This window comes from Hyaena hyaena, unplaced genomic scaffold (assembly GCF_003009895.1).
Source record: "Hyaena hyaena isolate Hyena2069 unplaced genomic scaffold, ASM300989v1 scaffold_103, whole genome shotgun sequence".
NCBI lineage: Eukaryota > Metazoa > Chordata > Mammalia > Carnivora > Hyaenidae > Hyaena > Hyaena hyaena.
The window spans coordinates 596,744-614,995 of record NW_024080735.1 but is presented as its reverse complement, the minus strand read 5'-3'; the positions used below and the strand labels follow the sequence as shown (position 1 = coordinate 614,995).

The following is an 18,252-nucleotide window of genomic DNA, read 5'->3' as shown; positions in this document are numbered from 1 at the left end:
AAAAAAAGAATTAATTTCTTCTTGTGTTTTAGATAAAGAAACAAATACAAGTGTATGGTCCAGTATTCCCTCTACATTAAATTTTAGTTTCTTATATCCCCCCTTTGGAGATCAGGTCTTTGAAAATGGGAAGCTATTAAGGATTTTAATCAAGGAAGAGATGAGATGAAATTGGTGTGCTATGAAAACTATTGTGCTGTGGTATGGGTTGAAAGAATTAGCATTGGTTGAATATGTGTTAGGTGAATTGGGGAATCCTTGATTACAGAGAGAGATAAACAAAGGAAGCAATTAACTAGATAAAGGCAGTGGCAGCACTAGAAGGGTTTGTTTTAGTCAAATATGAGAACAATAAGGAAACATGAATCAAGACCAGACCTTTTAAAGAAGATGAAGGTTACAAATTTACAGGAAATTTTAATATGCAATATTACATTTGAAACTCATAACTCAGTGGGGATAAACAGAACAAATACCAGTAGCTGATTGAGGAGAAAAATATTAGAGAGCTCTTAGTCATTTGATGAAGGGCATGCCCACTATTACCAAGGGCACGAGTCAGGTCTAGGACTCAGGTCTGTCTGACTTCAATTCCAGTGGCCTTTCTAACCACACTACATAACCTGCTCTTTCTTGGATACTTATCTTGACTCTGTGCTGCTGGTTCTGAGATGTGCTTAGTGATTAAGAAATAATAGAGTCACAACACCCTGGTGTGAAGATGTCAGTAAGGTTTCTGTTGCTTTCCCTGAGAGTTTTATAGACATAGCAACCTCTCAGTCAACCAGACTAAAATAAGAGCGTGAGCCTAAGTTTCACTCAGAATACATCACAGTCACCTCCTTGCAGGAAATAAACACATTCTACAGACTGATCATTACTTGTGGCAAATGAAACCCAAAGGTTTATGATCAGAGATCTGTTATTGTCTTAACAGATAGGAAGGGTGGCATTTTCCTTGAATGTTGGGTGTAGGTTTTAAAAGACTGAACTCACTCTTTAGAAAATTCATTCTTAATCATACAATTTAAAACTAAAGTACTAACCTGTGTGAGATTATTTTAAAAGGATGCCATCTTTTAAAAGTGCCCATAGAACATATGGTCTACATTGGTAAGATGAAGTTTCAAAGAAATTTAATTGATGACAAATTTTAACAGGAAAAAAATGGACTTTAGAAGCTTTTATCAGTTTTTGAGCCAGCTTCACATCTGGCTAAGTCACGTAGCTCCATGATTTGGAGTTCTGCTTCTTGGGGTACCATCCACAATCTAGCAGCATCAGCATCACCTGAGGCTTGTTAGAAATGCAGACTCTTGGGGTGCCTACGTGGCTCAGTCGGTTAAGCATCCGACTTTGGCTCAGGTCATGATTTCACGGTTCATGGGTTTGAGCCCAGCATCAGGCTTTGTGCTGACAGCTCAAAGCCTAAAGCCTGCTTCAGATTCTGTGTCTCCCTCTCTCTCTGCCCCTCCCTGACTCATGCTCTGTTTATGTCTGTCTCAATAATAAATAAACATAAAAAATTTTTATAAAGGAAATGCAGACTCTTCTCCTGCCCCAGCACGTAGAAATGACAGAGCAGGTGCTCAATAAATATTCAATGAATTAATGAATTAATATGCTCCCAGTGCTTTTTCACAGACTAGTCCTGCCTGTTAGCACTCAGCTTTCTGCAATTCCAACCCCATTCTTCTATCAGTCTGATGAAAATCCACTTATATTTGAGTCTGAGGTCAAATGTTATCTCTTATGAGAAGCTTTACCTCACTAGGCCAAAAGAATTTCTCCACTATGCTGGCACTATTTCAACACCAACTGTCATGATTGCTATTCTCCTTTGGCATGTGAATAGTATGCTTGCATATTTATGTAAGGGAACTAGTAATTCCCCCTAATAAAATAAAACCCCTAGCCTTTATGATTGGCAGTGAGAGGAAGACTCTAACTAGAGAGAGGAGGAGAGTGTTGTCCTTGCATTCTCCTTATTAGATATATAGATTACTCATCTTCTGCCTGTGGTTCCCCATAGCCTAACTCGACTTGGCAGAGGTCATCTGTCCCTTCAGGACTATCTTATTCCTGAAGTTCAGAGTCAAAAGAAGAAAAGACAAATTTTCTAGCTCTGTGATCAATGTTCCAACTTCTGCTTCCATCTGAAAATCTACCAAGTTGCCACCAACTTGCCAACCAATGATTGATAGTGAGAAATAACCAGTATCCATCCTCTTCTGGTTCCATCGTCTCCCGTGTACACCCCATTGCAGACATACGGTCTTCCTCTATAGCTCAAAGGACAACACAGAAGCCTACACGGAATGTATAACATCTACACAAGAGGTTCAGTAATTGTGTCACTATTTTCACCCTAGATTGGAAGCTCGCTAAAAGCATGTAACATGTCATTTTAACTCATTTTCAAGCTCAGTGCCATTTTCAAGCTTAATGCCTAACACATAATTGGAGGTTCATACTTACTGAGTGATTTTTCCTTCAATTACAACTTATTCCACATAATTGCAAAGTTAAGGACAGTGTTGCAGTGGGTTGAAATAAATGGGTTCACCATATAATTATCATCCAAATTGGTAAACTTTTGAGAGTGCTGGAATTTTAAGCCAGACAGGACAATAGGCATAACCCAGGTCTGCCTCAAACATCCTGGAATGTATGGTCATTCTGTGTATAAAGCTCAGCAGTGTAATCCCATAAACCAACAGTGACTACGATGAAATGCTATGGTCACTGCAAGGTCATTTGGGCTGGCACTCAATGCTTTTCATTGGCTTCTAACCGTAGTCCCACAACTTTGTCCCTTGAGTGGCTCCTCTGCCATGAGTAGCTAGCAATTGCTCCTCTAGTCATTCATTTAAAAGTTCAGCTACTGAGCAAATTCCAGGCAACTCTTGATTCTCTGATTGTCTGGTCTTTTTCCTTGAGTTCCGCCATCTTAACTTTACCAGAACTCTTTTGGCTACTCTAAATTTTTATTAATATAATTCCCTGTGTGTCTCATTATCATTCTTAATTTCTCTCCTCTCCTTCCTACCTTCCCAGGCTTTGTTTGCTTATTTGCTTGCCTGCTGTCATACATCTCTTCTTCTGAGGCTTGAGTCCAAAGCTATCAGTTATCTTTTGTTCTGTGTCCTGTTAGCTAATCTCTGACCCCTTATTAAGTAAATTTGACAAAGCCCTTCAATTAACAAAGGAAATGCACAAGTCACGGTAAAGGGGTACACAGAAGTCAAATATATTTCATCGCATCACTTCTATAAAGATCCAGGAGAAATGGGGTGTAAACTGGAATGTGTTCAGTTACTACACAACATAACATGAAACTTTTCTTACAAGTATTGCATTTCTTGAACAGGGATTATTAAAGACACAAATTGTCTCCTCTATACAAAGTTAAGTACTTGGTGAATTCTTGTTGGAATGAGAACATATTAAGGCTTTAGAGTTTAGGGCAGAATTCTCTGTGATATGCAAGTGTGGGAGAAAATTCGACATGAAGGGATTGGCACCAGGGAGGAGCTCAATTCTTCCTATTACTAAAATATTTCCAAGAGATAGAAAACTTTTGCATGAATGTTTATATATGACCAAATAATGGGCCCATCCAGGATGTCTCTTTAAACCATTTTGGGTAAACTAATTTATCTTTAGGCTCTCACTTTTGGCTTTGTCATTTATTTTAAGCAATTGAGTAAAATGTCTATGTGATAAAATGGATGATAGCAAGGTAAAATTACTAGAGCCATAAAAATCTCTAAATGATTTTCACTTTAACTCAGGTTATTTCTCTTTATGCTAAACTTCAGGGATACAGGAGACAGGGAGGAAGAGTTTCTGAAGTATTTTGTTGGGAGGTCACAGAATATGATCTTTTTCCCACTCTGGAAAAATAAAGGACAATCACAAAATGAAGAGAGTGGTGGCTTTGTGTTTAAAATACAGGTTTGAACATATTCCCTATCAAAGGAACTAAAATTGAGAGCATTAGAAACATCTGTACCACTCCTCCTAGAAAATGTTCTCTGAGGTAGTTTCCTCAGAACAGAGAATCTTTCTGGTTCTTACTGTAAAAATCCTGGAGAAGCTTGAAAACAGCAAAGGAAACAGGAAACACAGTTCAATTTGTGGAAAGCTCTGGAGAGAAAATCAAATCACTGAAAATGCGACTCCATCTGAAGATTCTTAAAACACAGAGGCTGGGTAAAAAAAAAAAAAAAAAAAAAAAAAAAAANGAAAAAAAAAAAAAAAAAAAAAAAAAAAAAAGCTGGCATAGGGATGGGTTAATGAGAATGTGGTGTGCCAGTGACCAACTGGGTATGTTTTGAGTTTGTAGGCTTTATTCTATCTTTTCGCACAAATTCTCCCAAAAAATGCCCCCTACCCTGAACAGTCTTCTTCATGCTATTTAAAACAAGTTCAGAATCAAGTTGAGAGAAATCCGCCAGAAGTTATTTAGCATAGGCTAGCAGGGACCTAGAAGAATTTTGAGTTCTAGGACATTTTATTTTATTTTTTACTTTTTAAAATGTTTATTATTTTGTTTTTGAGAGAGGGAGACAGAGGGTGAGAGGGGGAGGGGCAGAGAGAGAGGGAGACACAGATCAGAGGCAGGCTCCAGGCTCTGATCTGTCAGCATACAGGGCTCCAACTCACCAATGGTGAGATCATGACCTGAGCTGAAGTCAGACGCTTAATCAACTGAGCCACCCAGGCGCCCCAAGTTCTAGGACATTTTAGACACAAATAAAGAATTTGAATGAGCCTAGACCTTTCCTGCCTCAGATTTCCACAAACAGAATGAGGATAATATTTTTTTCTATGTATCTCGTTGACTAAGTAAATTTCTCAGAGCAGTGAGTTTATTGTCTTGTTCTAAGGCATGTGACTTGTTCTTATAGCCTCAGATTGAGAGATGGCTGAATGATGAATATCTATTATATTGGGAGCAGGAGTTGTCCCTCCCTGGTGGGAGCCTGATGGAGATGCCCACTGCTAGAGCTATTGCCCTTTTCGGCTAGCTGGAGATATTAGGTTTCCAGAATTGTGCGGTAGGGCAATAGGGTCGGGTTTTAGTAGCCACCTGACTGCAATGCCCCTTTGATGCCCAGAGCGCTGCGGTGTGCAGTGAAGCAGGGGTGGGTGTGGGGGGTTAAATGGGAATACTTGCCCCTGTAATACTAACCGCCAGTTCAAACATTTCAGATTCTGAGCATGGGCTGAAAGCCATCTGTGCCATTATAGGAATGGAGCTGAGGATCCAGGCACATCTGAGAAATGGGAAATTTAAAGGCAGACACAAATTATGTGGATCTGAGTTTTTAGAAACAACTGTACAAAATGTATTTTTCTTTATCCTTAAAGATCTGTAGTGCCAAAGCATCCAAAGACAGGAACTTGGAAACTGCGAGGTGAAGGGAGTGAGGGGGTAAAGGGAGGGAATGGAGGTTGGAGCTGGGCAGTGTAAGGTCTGGAGTTTTCTTGTTTCTCCAAGTTCTGAACTGGGATTTGTAAACTGTAAAGGCACAAACTCAGTTTAAAAAAAAGAACAAGGCCTCATATTTGAGAAAACAGGATGACTAAATATTATGAGAATTCTTGGAAATAATGGTCTCCATTTATACAAAGGAACCATTTGGAAGGAACCACGATAAGGGCTCAATATTAACTGTTGTTTTTAAAAAGAACTCTGTTAGGGAGACACTGTTATAAACCCTGTTTTACAGATGGGGAAACTGAATTTTAGCCCAAGGTATTGGACTCCAAAACTCATTGGTTTAACATATATTCCTCTTTAAACGGTTAAGTTAAACTATTTACATGAGAAAGTTTATTATGCATCCTTCTCCTGGATTTGTAGCCATAACCCATATCTTAAGTCTTTTTGTTGTGGTATTTACAGTAATGGTACCCTAGGCACCAGTACCATTGTCTACTACAATGGTACTTCTGTAGTAGAAGATAATGTCTACTACATGTCTTCTCTGTCACTACACCTGTGCATTGACCTGGTAAGATAAAAATCATTTATGACTTCCTTCACTATTGTTTTATATACATACATATGTATATATATATATATGATAGACATATGATTACATATACGTAGTGATTTACATACAATTTATTTGTTTGTTTATTTATTTATATACATTCAAGTTAGGTAACATATAGTGTAGTATTGGTTTCAGGAGTAGATTCAGTGATTCAGCTCTTACATATGACACCCAGTGCTCATCCTTAATGCCCTCCTTAATGCCCATCAGCCATCTAGCCCATCCCCCATCCAACAGTCTTCCAGCAACCCTGTTTATTCTCTGTATTTGAGAGTCTTAATTTTTCATGATGTGTGTAATGTGTTTCTTTAACTATGACTTCTGTTTCAGAATAATACAAGGGTGCTAAGGAATATTTGTAATGAAAAACAGACATTGGGAAGGTTAAGAGCACTGGGTTGGGGACAAGAGAAAAGCTTTGAAGAAGATTTTAGTTTGGGGGTGCCTGGGTGGCTTAGTTGGTTGAGTGACAAACTCTTGATTTCAGCTCAGGTCATGATCTCAGGGTTGTGAGATCGAGCTCCCAGTTGGGCTCTGTGCTGAGCATGGAACCTGCTTAAGATTCTCTCTCTCCCTCTCTCTCTGCCCCTCCCTTGCTTGTGCTGTCTCTAGCTCTTTCAAAAAAAATAAATAAATAAAAATAAAAAGATTTAAGTTCAGATTCTGGTTCAAGGTGAGGTATAATTGGGATCAAATCACCTACTTCCTTGAGTCTTGATTTCTTTATAAAATGCAGATAGTAATTATAACCTAATTCAAGGACTTTATGAATACTAAGTGTTGGTCTATGTAAAGCTCTTCAGCTCAGCCTACAGTAAGTGCTGAAAACTGTTCGCTCTTATGATCTTACCAAACTGGGGATGATAATACACTTTACAAGGAAGCAAGGATACAACACTTTATATGAAGCAAGATGCTATATAAAGTGCCTATCTGATGTCCAGTAAATATCAGGCTTCATTGAATCCAAGTTGTAGTGTTATTTTAGGTACCTCTAAGGAAAAAAAAAATCCAATTATGGTATAGTTATAGATAGGAAGGCAGATCCCAACTTCAGGAATGTCAAATATGAAAATTTTCACACTAGAAACAAAACATGTTTCTCTCTTCTTTCCTATTTAACAAGTAAGGAGACTATGCTCCCCAGAATCTGGGGATTTCCTTTGCTAGTCTTTTTCCCTAGGGTCTCCTGCTTATTTGGCTATAATGGGTTAATCATAAGCATTATAAGGTTTTTTTTTTTTTAAACACTATTCAACAACAAAAAGGAAAAGAAAGGAACAAATTATTGATGCATGCAATGGCCTGCATGAATCTATAGAGTATTATATTGGTTGAAATAAAGCCAGTTCTAAAAGGTTACATACTGTGTGGTTCTATTTGCATGACATTATTTAAATGACAAGTTACACAGATGGACAAGAGGTCAGTGGTTTCAAGAAGTTGAAGGAACCAGAGAGGAAAGTGGGTGTGGCTTAGAAAGGGCAAACAGAAGGTATCTCTGTGGTGATGATACTCCTTTATATCTTGACAATATCAATATCAATTTTCTAGTTTCAATATTGTACTATAGTTTTGCAAGATGTTACTACTGGGAGAAAATTGGTGAACAGGTGAAGGTTCTACAAGATCTCTTTGTATTATTTTTCACATGTATTTCTTGCATATGGATACATAGTTATCAAAATTAAAAAGTTTGATTTTCAAAATCTTGCTTTAACACTGTGATACAGAGATACAAAGGCCTAATTCCAAGTTCAATATATCTCTTTTTTTAATGTTTATTTATTTTTGAGAGAGAGCGAGAGAGCAAGGGGGGAAGAGGTAGAGACAGAGGGGGACAGAGGATCTGAAGTGGGCTCAGTGCTGACAACAGAGAGCGGGATGTGGGGCTTGAACTCACAAACTGTGAGATCATGACCTGAGCTGAAGTTGGACACTTAACCAACTGAACCACCCAGGTACCCCTCTAAGTTCAGTATATTTCAATATGTATTTTTATGCCTTTTAAGGTTGTAAGATACTTTGCAAATGTATGGATGCTCACATGTTAGAGTGGCTATCATGAAAAAGACAAGAGATAACAAAAGGTGGTAAGTGTGTTGGTGAGTGTTTGTTAGTGATTATATTGAATTGTATTGATCAATTTGGGGAATTAACAATAGTATGTCTCCCAACCCTGAACACAGTGTTTTTTTTTCAGTTAGATCTTGTGTAATTTCTTTAAAAACTATTTCATTTCTAGAAGGTCATTAGTAATGTCCCTTAATTATGGATTTTTTTTTAAACGTTTTATTTATTTCTAGGAGAGAGAGAGACAGCATGAACAGGGGAGGGTCAGAGAGAGAGGGAGTCACAGACTGAAACAGGCTCCAGGCTCTGAGCTGGCAGTCAGCACAGAGCCCGACGCGGGGCTCGAACCCACGAACCGCGAGATCATGACCTAAGCGAAAGTCGGACGCTTAACCGACTAAGCCACCCAAGCGCCCCTTTCTGGTTTCTTAAGGTGAAAATTTTGGTTATCAACTTGTGATTTTTGTGTTTTTAATTTTTTTTTAGTTTTCTGTATCACTTTTATACTACCATGATTCCCCTTTATTTCCTCCACATTAGCGTAAATTCAACTGCTCAGCATTGTTACTCTTGTTATATGAGATAAATGAATACAAAAATAAAACAAAACAAAAACTTCTTCCTAGTTACCTAAGGCCTTCAATCTAATATTTAGGTCCACTAGAATTTAGTGATGTGTATGTATGCCCTTAGAATGAAAGGCATGGTGATCTGACCAGGCACTTCATGGAAACAGACACTAATGACGCCTGGGAAGAAATTCAAACTTGAAATAAGAAGTGTCAGTTTTCTCCAAGAACAAATGTATGTAATGTGAAAGGTGGTAGAAAGTTCAAATAGAATGAAGGTGGGAACAGAAAATTTTCCCACAAAATAATCTCCTAGATCTCGTCAAATGCTCAGGACACTATTTCTTGTTTCACTTAGTGAGTGTAGTTAGTATATAGCTGGTATATTATTTGGATAAGCAAACAAATATTATACTTTTAGAAAAAATAATAGCAAAGCAGAAATCAAACATTCAAGAAAGTTTTTGATTATTCTCTTTAATTTACTTAGGACATTCAGTGGATATTAACTGGGTTACTTAAAAGTTATTTCAATTAGGTATCTCTTTAGTCCTTCTTCAATTATTTCGAGTGTTCTAGTCTCAAATACATTCCTTTCTTCTACAAATTTCTGAAAGAGATGAATACCTCCACCTACACCAAAATAATGTGCTTTGCTGGCCAAAAGCACCCGTCCATTTTTATCTAACAATCTGAGGAATGTCTGGTGCAATGTACCATAATAATCTGGGTTGTAAATGGTTTCTGAGGTGAGAATGAGATCATATTTTTCAAAGAATTCTTCACTACTTAGTACAAGTTTACAAAACTCAGACCACTCCCCCGAAAAGAACCGGCATTTACATAATTCTTGTGCTATTTTTGATTTCCTGCATCTTTTCACATCTGGTTCACTGATATCATTTCCTTCATCTTCCAAAGCAGAGTTAGCAACTACGTTGGGTAAGGTTACTTCATCAATCACCATACTGTTATAATCTTGAAAATGAATTTCTTTGGCCCCTCCCTTGAGTGCACTTATGCCCAGCAACCCTGATCCACAGCCAAGATCCAACACTTTTTTCCCAGAAAATTTCACTTGGGCCTTTGTGAAATAAGCCAGCAGGTCAAAGGTACATTCCCAGATTTTTAAGCCTCCTTCGTAAACACCTGCAATCAGATCAGAGTGCGAAGAACAGCTTTGTGAAACTATGTTTTCTCCAGGGAAGTTCTCTTTCAAAAAGACGGTTTTCACTACTGATACATTAACATGCTGGGGACCCGATAACATTTCTATGACTTTATTTTCTAACACTTTCTGGCAATCTTTGGGCACAGCATGCTCTTTGGTGAGTCTCATGCAGGGATGTTTTTCACGTGGCTCCAAGTTACCTGAACTGTTAGCTGCACTGAGTGAGTTCTTTGTGTCTTGAGAAGGAGCTGCATTTCCCACTGGCTCATTTTCCAAAAAGTGATCTTGAGGCAAGTCAAGCTGTTCTGTAGAACCTTTTTTGTCCCTATGTTTACCTTTTTCACTTTCTGAGACCGAAGACTCTTTGGAGGAATCCAGGCGCAACGCTCCATCTCCAAGGGGTGTTAATTCACTTTCCAGATGGTCTTCTATAGTGAAATTAAATTGAAAAGTCATTTTCTCATTAACTGTACACAATCCTTAAATTCAAAGGAAGATTCTTCAGCTTCTGGATAGAACTAACAACACATACATAAACCTGCCTCAATTATTCAATGAGGTTTTTTGAGGGTTAATTTTCCTTTTGCTGCTTATACACAGTTACAAATATTTACAGGTATTTCCAAATGACTTCTTAGAGGTCTCTCCTCTTCTTTTGAATTAGCTCTGCAGAAAAAAAGAAAACTGTTATTAAAAAAATAAAATGAGGGATGCCTGGCTGGCTCAGTCCATAGAGCATGTGACTCTTGATATTGGGATCCTGGGTTCAAACCCCACACTGAGCTTGTTTACGTTAAAGTAAACAAAATAAAAAGGTTAAGAAAAGGTAAAATGCCATATTTCACTAAAATTTAACATTCAACAGCCCCCCTCTCCACCAAACAGCTGCTTTTTCTGTAAAAGCTGTGATGGGTGAGGGAGAAAAAGTGATTTGGAAACACAGGGGTGCCTGGGTGGCTCAGTCGGTTAAGGAGGGACTTCAGCTCAGGTAATGATCTCACCCTTCCTGAATTCGAGCCCTGCGTGGGGGGCTCTGTGCTGACAGCTTGGAACCTCCTTCAGATTCTGTGTCTCCCTCTCTCTCTCTGCCCCTGCCTGGCTTGAGCTCTGTCTCTCCCCAAAAAATAAAATAAAAAAGAGATTTGGAAACACAGACACACACCCTTCAGGGTTCAAAAAAATGTAGAAGAGGATAAACTGTAAAAACAAACAAAGGGACAATAGAACAATTAGGAAATAAAAAACATTAAGTCCAAAAGTCTCAGGCAGGAAACGACACCCCTGACTTAGCCTTTCACTTATCATGATCCTGCCCGAACATGTTTATCTCCTAAACCGCCAGAAACTCTCCACTTCAGTCTGTAACTGTTTCAAGCAACAGGTCTTCAAGATTTTACTTTGGCAAATGAGCATCCCTTTAAAAACACGCACAGGTATGCTCTCGCGTGTGTAAATTCATCCAAATGAGCTCACCTACAAACACTTAGTGAAGACCAGCAGCCCTGGGTGTATGGGAGTAGAATGCTGGAGTGCTTAGTAAAGATGAGTTTGGTGTTAGCGAAGCACAAAGTAAGGGTAGGGACTGAAGAGGCCCCTAGAAAAGTGGAAGCAACTTACTGAGACTCTTCACAGCATTTACCGTGCTAGATACTTGATAACGTCATCCGCTTCAATTTGCACAACCCTGGCAGGCGGGGTCTGTATTCCCCTAACCCAAGATGTAAATAAAGTCGGGTTGCCCAGTGAAGTGGGTAAAAAGGTGCCTATTTCTGACCCACCGCCCCCTGGGGCTTGGATTCATTTCTGACTGGAGGTCCCACGTCCACCCCGACCGCAGGTGTGCAGTCTCCAAGCCCCCACGGGACACACGGGACCAAATCTGGGGACTTCTGCCCCCACCTCCCCAAAGTGCTACAGTGCAACGTTTCCGGCATCCAGACCTGACAAGGCTCGCAGCCCTGGAAGGGCCCGCTGGCCGCGCTGAGAAAGCGGGCGCCACGCCAGACACTAGGGTCGGAAAGCGGGTACCTGTGAGTCGGGTCCTCCGCCGGCCAGACAAACCCGGCTCTCTCCCCCGCCGCGCGCCGCCGGAGCTCACCGAGGAACGCAGCCCGCCTCCTCTCTATGGTACTGGTGCCAGCGGAGAGCTCGCAAGGCCTGCCGGGACGGCGGGAGTTTCCGGTCTTGGGGCTTGGCGGGACTGGTTTGAAGCTGCGCTCCTGGGAGAAAGATGTCTCAGGAACGCGCGGTGCCGGCGAGCGCCGTTCCCCTGGAAGAATTACGTAGCTGGTCGGAGGAGCTATGCCGCCGGGAACTGCCGTCTGTCCTGCCCCGGCTCCTTATATCCTTCTTTGTCACCACCTGGAGCGGGGTGTGGGGCAGCCTTTCTGCGGCCTCGTCACATTCGCCGCCGGGCCGTGTTGTGTTCCTGTGGCCTGAACCCTCTCCCTTCCTCGTTGGTGAGAGACAGGAGTAAAGGAGGGAAAAATAGGGCGAGCGAGGACCATGGCTGCCCTGACCAAAGGCACGCCTCCCTCGGCACTGGAAGGGCTCGCAGTGGTGTTCCACGTATGATTTTTGCAGTGGACGTGGAGGGTTTTTTTTCCGTGCCTTTGGGTTTTTCTGTACTCGGCACGTGCAGTTAAATGTAAATACCTTCCCTTGGGGTAGCGGGGGAGGCAGGTGCTCGGACCTGAGCTGTAAAGTGAGCTCTGACTCCTAATAGCTGGATGCGGTGAAGAGGAAGATATTCTTTTTTTTTTTTTTTTAAATGTTTTATTTATTTCTAGGAGAGAGAGAGACAGCGTGAGCAGGGGAGGGTCAGAGAGAGAGAGGGAGTCACAGACCGAAACAGGCTCCAGGCTCTGAGCTGGCAGTCAGCACAGAGCCCGACGCGGGGCTCGAACCCACGAACCGCGAGATCATGACTTTAGCGAAAGTCGGACGCTTAACCGACTAAGCCACCCAGGCGCCCCAGAAGATATTCTGATCTCCTGTGTCTTAAATGGGTGGGGAATCGGAATACCTTCCTCAGTATTAGAATGAAAGGATGTAGGTTCGGCCATGGTGTCAAGTCTGTAAAAAAGTTCCAGTCATTAAAAATGTTACTCCTCTTCTCAGAACTCTGTTCCAATTTTGCTGGTTAGAAGGAGCTGCTTCGTTTTGTAATTGGCTTTCACCTGCTGGGTTTGAATTAAATGTCTCCGTTGTCCAGGGGCGTACTGTTTTGTAGTCGCCCTGTGGTTGGTTGTAAATGCGCCTGGAATCCTACCCTTCCATGTTAAAGGGTAAGTTTTTTAAACATCTTTGAGTCCACTTTCAACATAAAGCCATACTTAAATGAAAAAAATGACTGTCACTTTAGAGAGTCTCAATTTTTTACAGCTAAGTCCAAATATAATGTGTTACCATTACGTAGAAGTCGTTCACATAGGCAATGGCAAAATCCCACTTAGGTACCAAAGCCCTTTCTTAGTCATTGTGCATTGTGGTCCTCAATGATTTTGTCTTGGGAAACACAGCCATCCCCCAGAACATGTACTGGGCACATAATACCTACCAGCCAGGGGTAATGCTTTGGGGGAACAAAGATAAGGAACAGGGCCCTTCTTTTCCCCCTCAAGTTTATGGATGATATCAGTAGTTGAAAGTCAGCATTCCCACTTGGTTTTGCATCTCAAACTTAGCATTCAAAAGAACCCAAAGCTGTTCTTCCTTCAATTTTCAGTACTGTTCAGCAAATGAAAGTTGTTTTTAATCTATAGTCCCATCACCCATACCTAATTATTTTCATGTTTTGCATTTTACATTATTATTTTCCAGTGTTTACCTGCATGTCCAGGTAATCATAACTTATGGTTAATTTTGGAAGAGGCTAGAACTTTCTGACCTTTGCTGAAATTTTTCCATAAAACAGATTCAACCCTACTGAGCTAAAATGAGTTAGAGAGCGCTTGGGGTGGGGGGTGGGGGGTGGGGGCTCAGTTAGTTGAGCATCTGACTCTTGGTTTCAGCTCAGGTCATGATCTCGTGGTTTGTGAATTTGAGCCCCACATCAGGCTGCGCTGACAGTGCCTGCTTGGATTCTCTGTCTCCCTCTCTCTCTGTCCCCCCCCACCCCCCCGCTTGCTCTCTTTCAAAACAAATAGATTAAAGAAAGATTTAAAATGAGTTATGCCTCATTTTGATTGCAGCTGTAAAATTCATATACGCCAAGTAAGATGTCAGAAGGATCCATTCTGGTATTAGTGTGATGGGATTATAGTTTATTCATTTTTCTTGCTGACACATTCTTTAATTTTTATTATGCAGTGAAACATTTCTGACGATTCTTGATGGTAGACAAGTGTACAGTTTACGATTACTGTTAACTTTTATAATGAACATAGGATAATTTTTGGTCACATATTTTGTAAGCATCTGCTATGTGCTAAAGAATCTCAGTCTGATAAGATTGGTAAGACAGGTCCATAAGTAATGTGAAAAGAAGATAGAAGGTGTTGAGTGGCTTTAGACAGGTGTAAATAAAGTACTGGAGAGGTGCTCAGGAGGAAGAAACTTCTTTCCTGTGTTGGAAACCAGAAACCCCTGGATTATAATACTACTGTTCCTCATCTGTCAAAAGTATGTTGACTACACATAGTTGGAAAAGACAGTTTTATCCCTGAGCAATTTTGAAAATATTTCCTTGGGTATTTTCATTATATTATAGTTTGTTTACCTGATAACATTACATTTTTAAAAGCAAAGGTAAGCCAGTAGTTTGAGTCTAATTTCAGTTTCTTACTGATCATTGTTTAAACTTCAAGATTGTTTAGATTGATCTTAGTAGTGAGTATTCTATTACTGTGATACAGCATCTTCCTTAATATTTTACTCTATGTATCAGCATTCTGAGAGTTGGATCGAGCATATTCGTAAGTAAAATCATCTTGTTTGATTTACCTTGATGTCATTAAGGTCTGGGTCCTATATATCTCTAACAATTTTAGATTCCCTTCAAATGTATTCTTGTAGTGCTTACAGCCTCTGTAAATTTCAGTTACTTAAAATGACCAAATTCCTTCCAATTATTTAAATTCTTTTTGGGTGGATACCAAATCTGTTGGTAATGCACATATAAGCACATTGTAAAATTTAAGTGTTAGTTGTTACACTGGTTAGACTTACACAAAACATAATTTGCAGTCTGCTTTCAGGGTGACTTTCTCATCTTCTTCTCTGTTCTTCATCTTAACTTGGCTTATTTACTTATTTAGTTGGGAGAAGGAATGAATAACTTCACAGTTTACTCATAAATTTTGAGTTTATTTACATTTCACTTGGTTGTGGAATATTTATAATTTTCAATCTGTGTTGTCTGTTGGGTTTAAGTTTTTTAAGTAAGAATTATTTTTTATCCCGAATGTAAGAGCTCTACATATTCATTGTAGAAAATTTGAAACGTACAGAAAAACGGAAAAGATAATGGAACACCCATTAATTTGAAATGATTAATAAGATTTTGGCATAGAACATTCTCATCTTGATTCCGTATATTCTTCCCAGGCTGTTATTCATGTTTATATGTATTAGGGTTAGAATTATAATATTTGGGAAACTTTTCACCTACCCTTAAAGTATTGTGAATTTTTTTATGGTTTTAAATGATCTCTAATAATAGTTTTGTTTTATCTATTTATTTATTATAATTTAATGATAGCAAATCCCATTCAGTTAGATGTACCCACATCTATTAAGTGGTCCTCAATGACTGGATATACAGGTTTTTATTTTCCTGAGTTTTTGTTTCTGTTTTATTATTTCGATACTTAATAGTTTCCTACATAGAATGTGACATTCTGAAACTGCACAGAGTTCCAGGTTAGTACATATTCTTGGATTTGGGGAAGGGGCAGTGATCTTTGTTGGCTGATGACTTAGTTTTCTTACAATTATGTTACTGTTTTGCTTTACAGAAATTCTAAAAATTATTGTGGAAATGTTTTTACCTCATATGAACCACCTGACTTTGGAACAGACTTTCTTCTCACAAGTGTTGCCAAAGGTATAGTACTATTATTATTTTAATCAATGTTTACATGTTATAAAGGCTATTTAAATCGAGTCTCAGTTTTAGATAATTTATTCTTAACTGTGGTTCCTTTTTTCCAAATGTGTCACACATATTTGAAATACACATAAGGTAGTAAGAAATAGATCTCACGTGAGAACATGATGGTGTTAGTGTGATCATTAGGTGATAAAAAGCGATTACATTTTCAAATAGTATAGATCTTTTATTAATTGAATTTATATTATTTGTAGCTAGTTTAAATGCTCTTGTATTTTAAAGCTACTCAGTGAAAATTTGAGATGAGTGATGAAGTTAACGAAGTATCTTCTCTATAGAGTTTATTAATAATTGTTAAGTTTTATTGTCTAGAAAAATGGAGCCCAGTTTTATTAAGGAAGGCTTAGAATAACCAAGAATGAACACTAAGCTCACCATCTGCATTATTACCTTTTAGATATGCACATAGTATACTTTTTCTTTGAAAAGCACAGGCAATTTTCTTTTTTTTTTAAATTTAGGGAACTAAAGGTATTTTGCTGCCAAAATGAAACAGTTTTTTTTTTTTTTTACAAATAGTTTATTGTCAAATTAGTTTCCACATAACACTCAGTTTTTGTCAGCATTCAAGAGTCTCTCATGGTTTGCCTCTCTCCCTTTCCCCCACCATTTCCACCCTTCTTCTCCCCCTTGTTCCTCCGTCAAGTTCCTCCTAATCCTCCTATACGTGCAAACATATGATATTTGTCCTTCTCTGCCTGACTTATTTCGCTCAGCATAACACCCTCAAGGTCCATCCATGTTGCTACACATGGCCAGATTTCATTGTTTCTCATTGCCATGTAGTATTCCATGGTATAGATAAACCACATCTTCTTGATCCATTCATCTGTTGATGGACACTTAGGCTCTTTCCATGTTTTAGCTATTGTGGAGAGTGCTGCTATGAACATTGGGGTACATGTGCTCCTATGCCTCAGCATTTCTGTATCCCTTGGGTAAATTCCTAGCAGTGCTATTGCTGGGTCATAGGGGAGTTCTATTGTTAGTTTCCTGAGGAACCTCCACACTGTTTTCCAGAGGGGCTGTACCAGTTTACATTCCCACCAACAGTGTAGGAGGGTGCCCGTTTCTCCACATCCTCGCCAGCATCTCGAGTTCTCTGATTTGCTCATTTTAGCCACTCTGACTGGCGTGAGGTGGTATCTCAGTGTGGTTTTGATTTGTATTTCCCTGATGAGGAGGGATGCTGAGCATCGAAAATGAAACAGTTTTTGAATGGTACCTTATCTCTTACTGGAATGAATTTCTAAATTTAGCTTTGAAGCACATTATCATCAAAATTCCTATTATTCATATTCACTTGATTGTTCTCTATCTAACAGTTTCTTAGAATTTGTTCTTGGTCACAGAAAAAGATCCAGCTGTTATATAGATTAAAATAACGATGTTGGATGTTAACTTGCCTTTAGGAAATAATATCCTCTTTAATTTCATTGTGTTGTTGTTATTGCAATGTTTAGGCCATTTAAATTGTTTAGAAAAATCTGAGTATTAAGATCTTAGGGTAGCTGACTTTTCACAGACAAAAACACATAGTTCTGAGGTCATGTACCATAGTCCTAACCCAGGAATGGTATTTTGAGTTGATCAAAAAGGAGAACTGGTTAGAATACAAGTGAATAGGTAATTCAGCACAAATTCATCATCACTACCAGAAAATAAAGAAAATAACCCTTGTAAATACACTATGAGTGTTGATTGGTTAAGACCATCAAGTTTTACTGTGTAGAGGAGTACTTACCTTTGTTAATAACCAAAAACTGAACTTTGAGTGGGTTTTTTTTTTTTTAATATGTATTTTTTTAAATTTATTTCTAGGAGAGAGGGAGACAGCGTGAGCAGGGGAGGGTCAGAGAGAGAGGGAGATACAGACTCTGAAATAGGCTCCAGGCTCTGAGCTGGCAGTCAGCACAGAGCCCGACGCGGGGCTCGAACCCACGAACTGCGAGATCATGACCCAAGCGAAAGTCGGACGCTTAACCGACTAAGCCACCCAGGCGCCCCTTGAGTGGTTTTTTTAATGGATGTTATTAAATAGATTCAAGCCACAGAAATGGAAAATCAATTTGTCTGAGGCTTTTTTAAAGAGATTGTATTATATGAATACTTTATATATATATATATATATAAACATATTTTTACTTTAGTTAAGTACAGTTGGTAAGCTAGATCATATCCCATGGCTATTAGTAGTGAAAATTGTGTTTTATTTTTTTAACTTTTAAAACGTCTTTCCGTTTCTTGTGTTTTCTGTTA

The 18,252-nt window shown here is 39.2% G+C and overlaps 2 protein-coding genes across 7 annotated transcripts in view; one reads left to right on the top strand and one right to left on the bottom strand.

Moving 5' to 3' along the window:
- Positions 1–9,167: 9,167 nt before the first annotated feature.
- On the bottom strand, positions 9,168–12,009 carry METTL18 (methyltransferase like 18). 3 transcript variants are annotated; one of them, XM_039235781.1, is made up of 3 exons: positions 11,910–12,009; positions 10,217–10,547; positions 9,168–9,859 (listed from the first exon to the last, which is right to left on the bottom strand). In XM_039235781.1, the coding sequence occupies exons 2-3, from the start codon at positions 10,335–10,337 to the stop codon at positions 9,225–9,227; spliced, it is 756 nt and encodes a 251-aa protein (XP_039091712.1). In that variant the 5' UTR covers positions 10,338–10,547; positions 11,910–12,009; the 3' UTR covers positions 9,168–9,224. The 3 variants fall into 3 exon arrangements, with proteins under 3 accessions (XP_039091712.1, XP_039091709.1, XP_039091710.1); XM_039235778.1 differs by having other exon boundaries at positions 9,168–10,547; XM_039235779.1 differs by lacking the exon at positions 11,910–12,009 and adding an exon at positions 11,822–11,886 and having other exon boundaries at positions 9,168–10,547.
- Positions 12,010–12,076: 67 nt separating this feature from the next.
- The window catches only part of CUNH1orf112 (chromosome unknown C1orf112 homolog), a 43,808-nt gene continuing 37,632 nt past the window's right edge, over positions 12,077–18,252 (top strand). For 2 of the 4 annotated variants that reach the window (XM_039235789.1, XM_039235786.1), the window contains exons 1-3: positions 12,077–12,222; positions 14,758–14,797; positions 15,839–15,927. In XM_039235789.1, the coding sequence (XP_039091720.1) occupies positions 12,112–12,222; positions 14,758–14,797; positions 15,839–15,927 (240 nt within the window). In that variant the 5' untranslated portion in view covers positions 12,077–12,111. Of the gene's footprint in view, positions 12,223–13,112; positions 13,169–14,757; positions 14,798–15,705; positions 15,744–15,838; positions 15,928–18,252 lie in introns of those variants that run through there. The other 2 variants (XM_039235788.1, XM_039235790.1) reach the window with 2 other exon arrangements.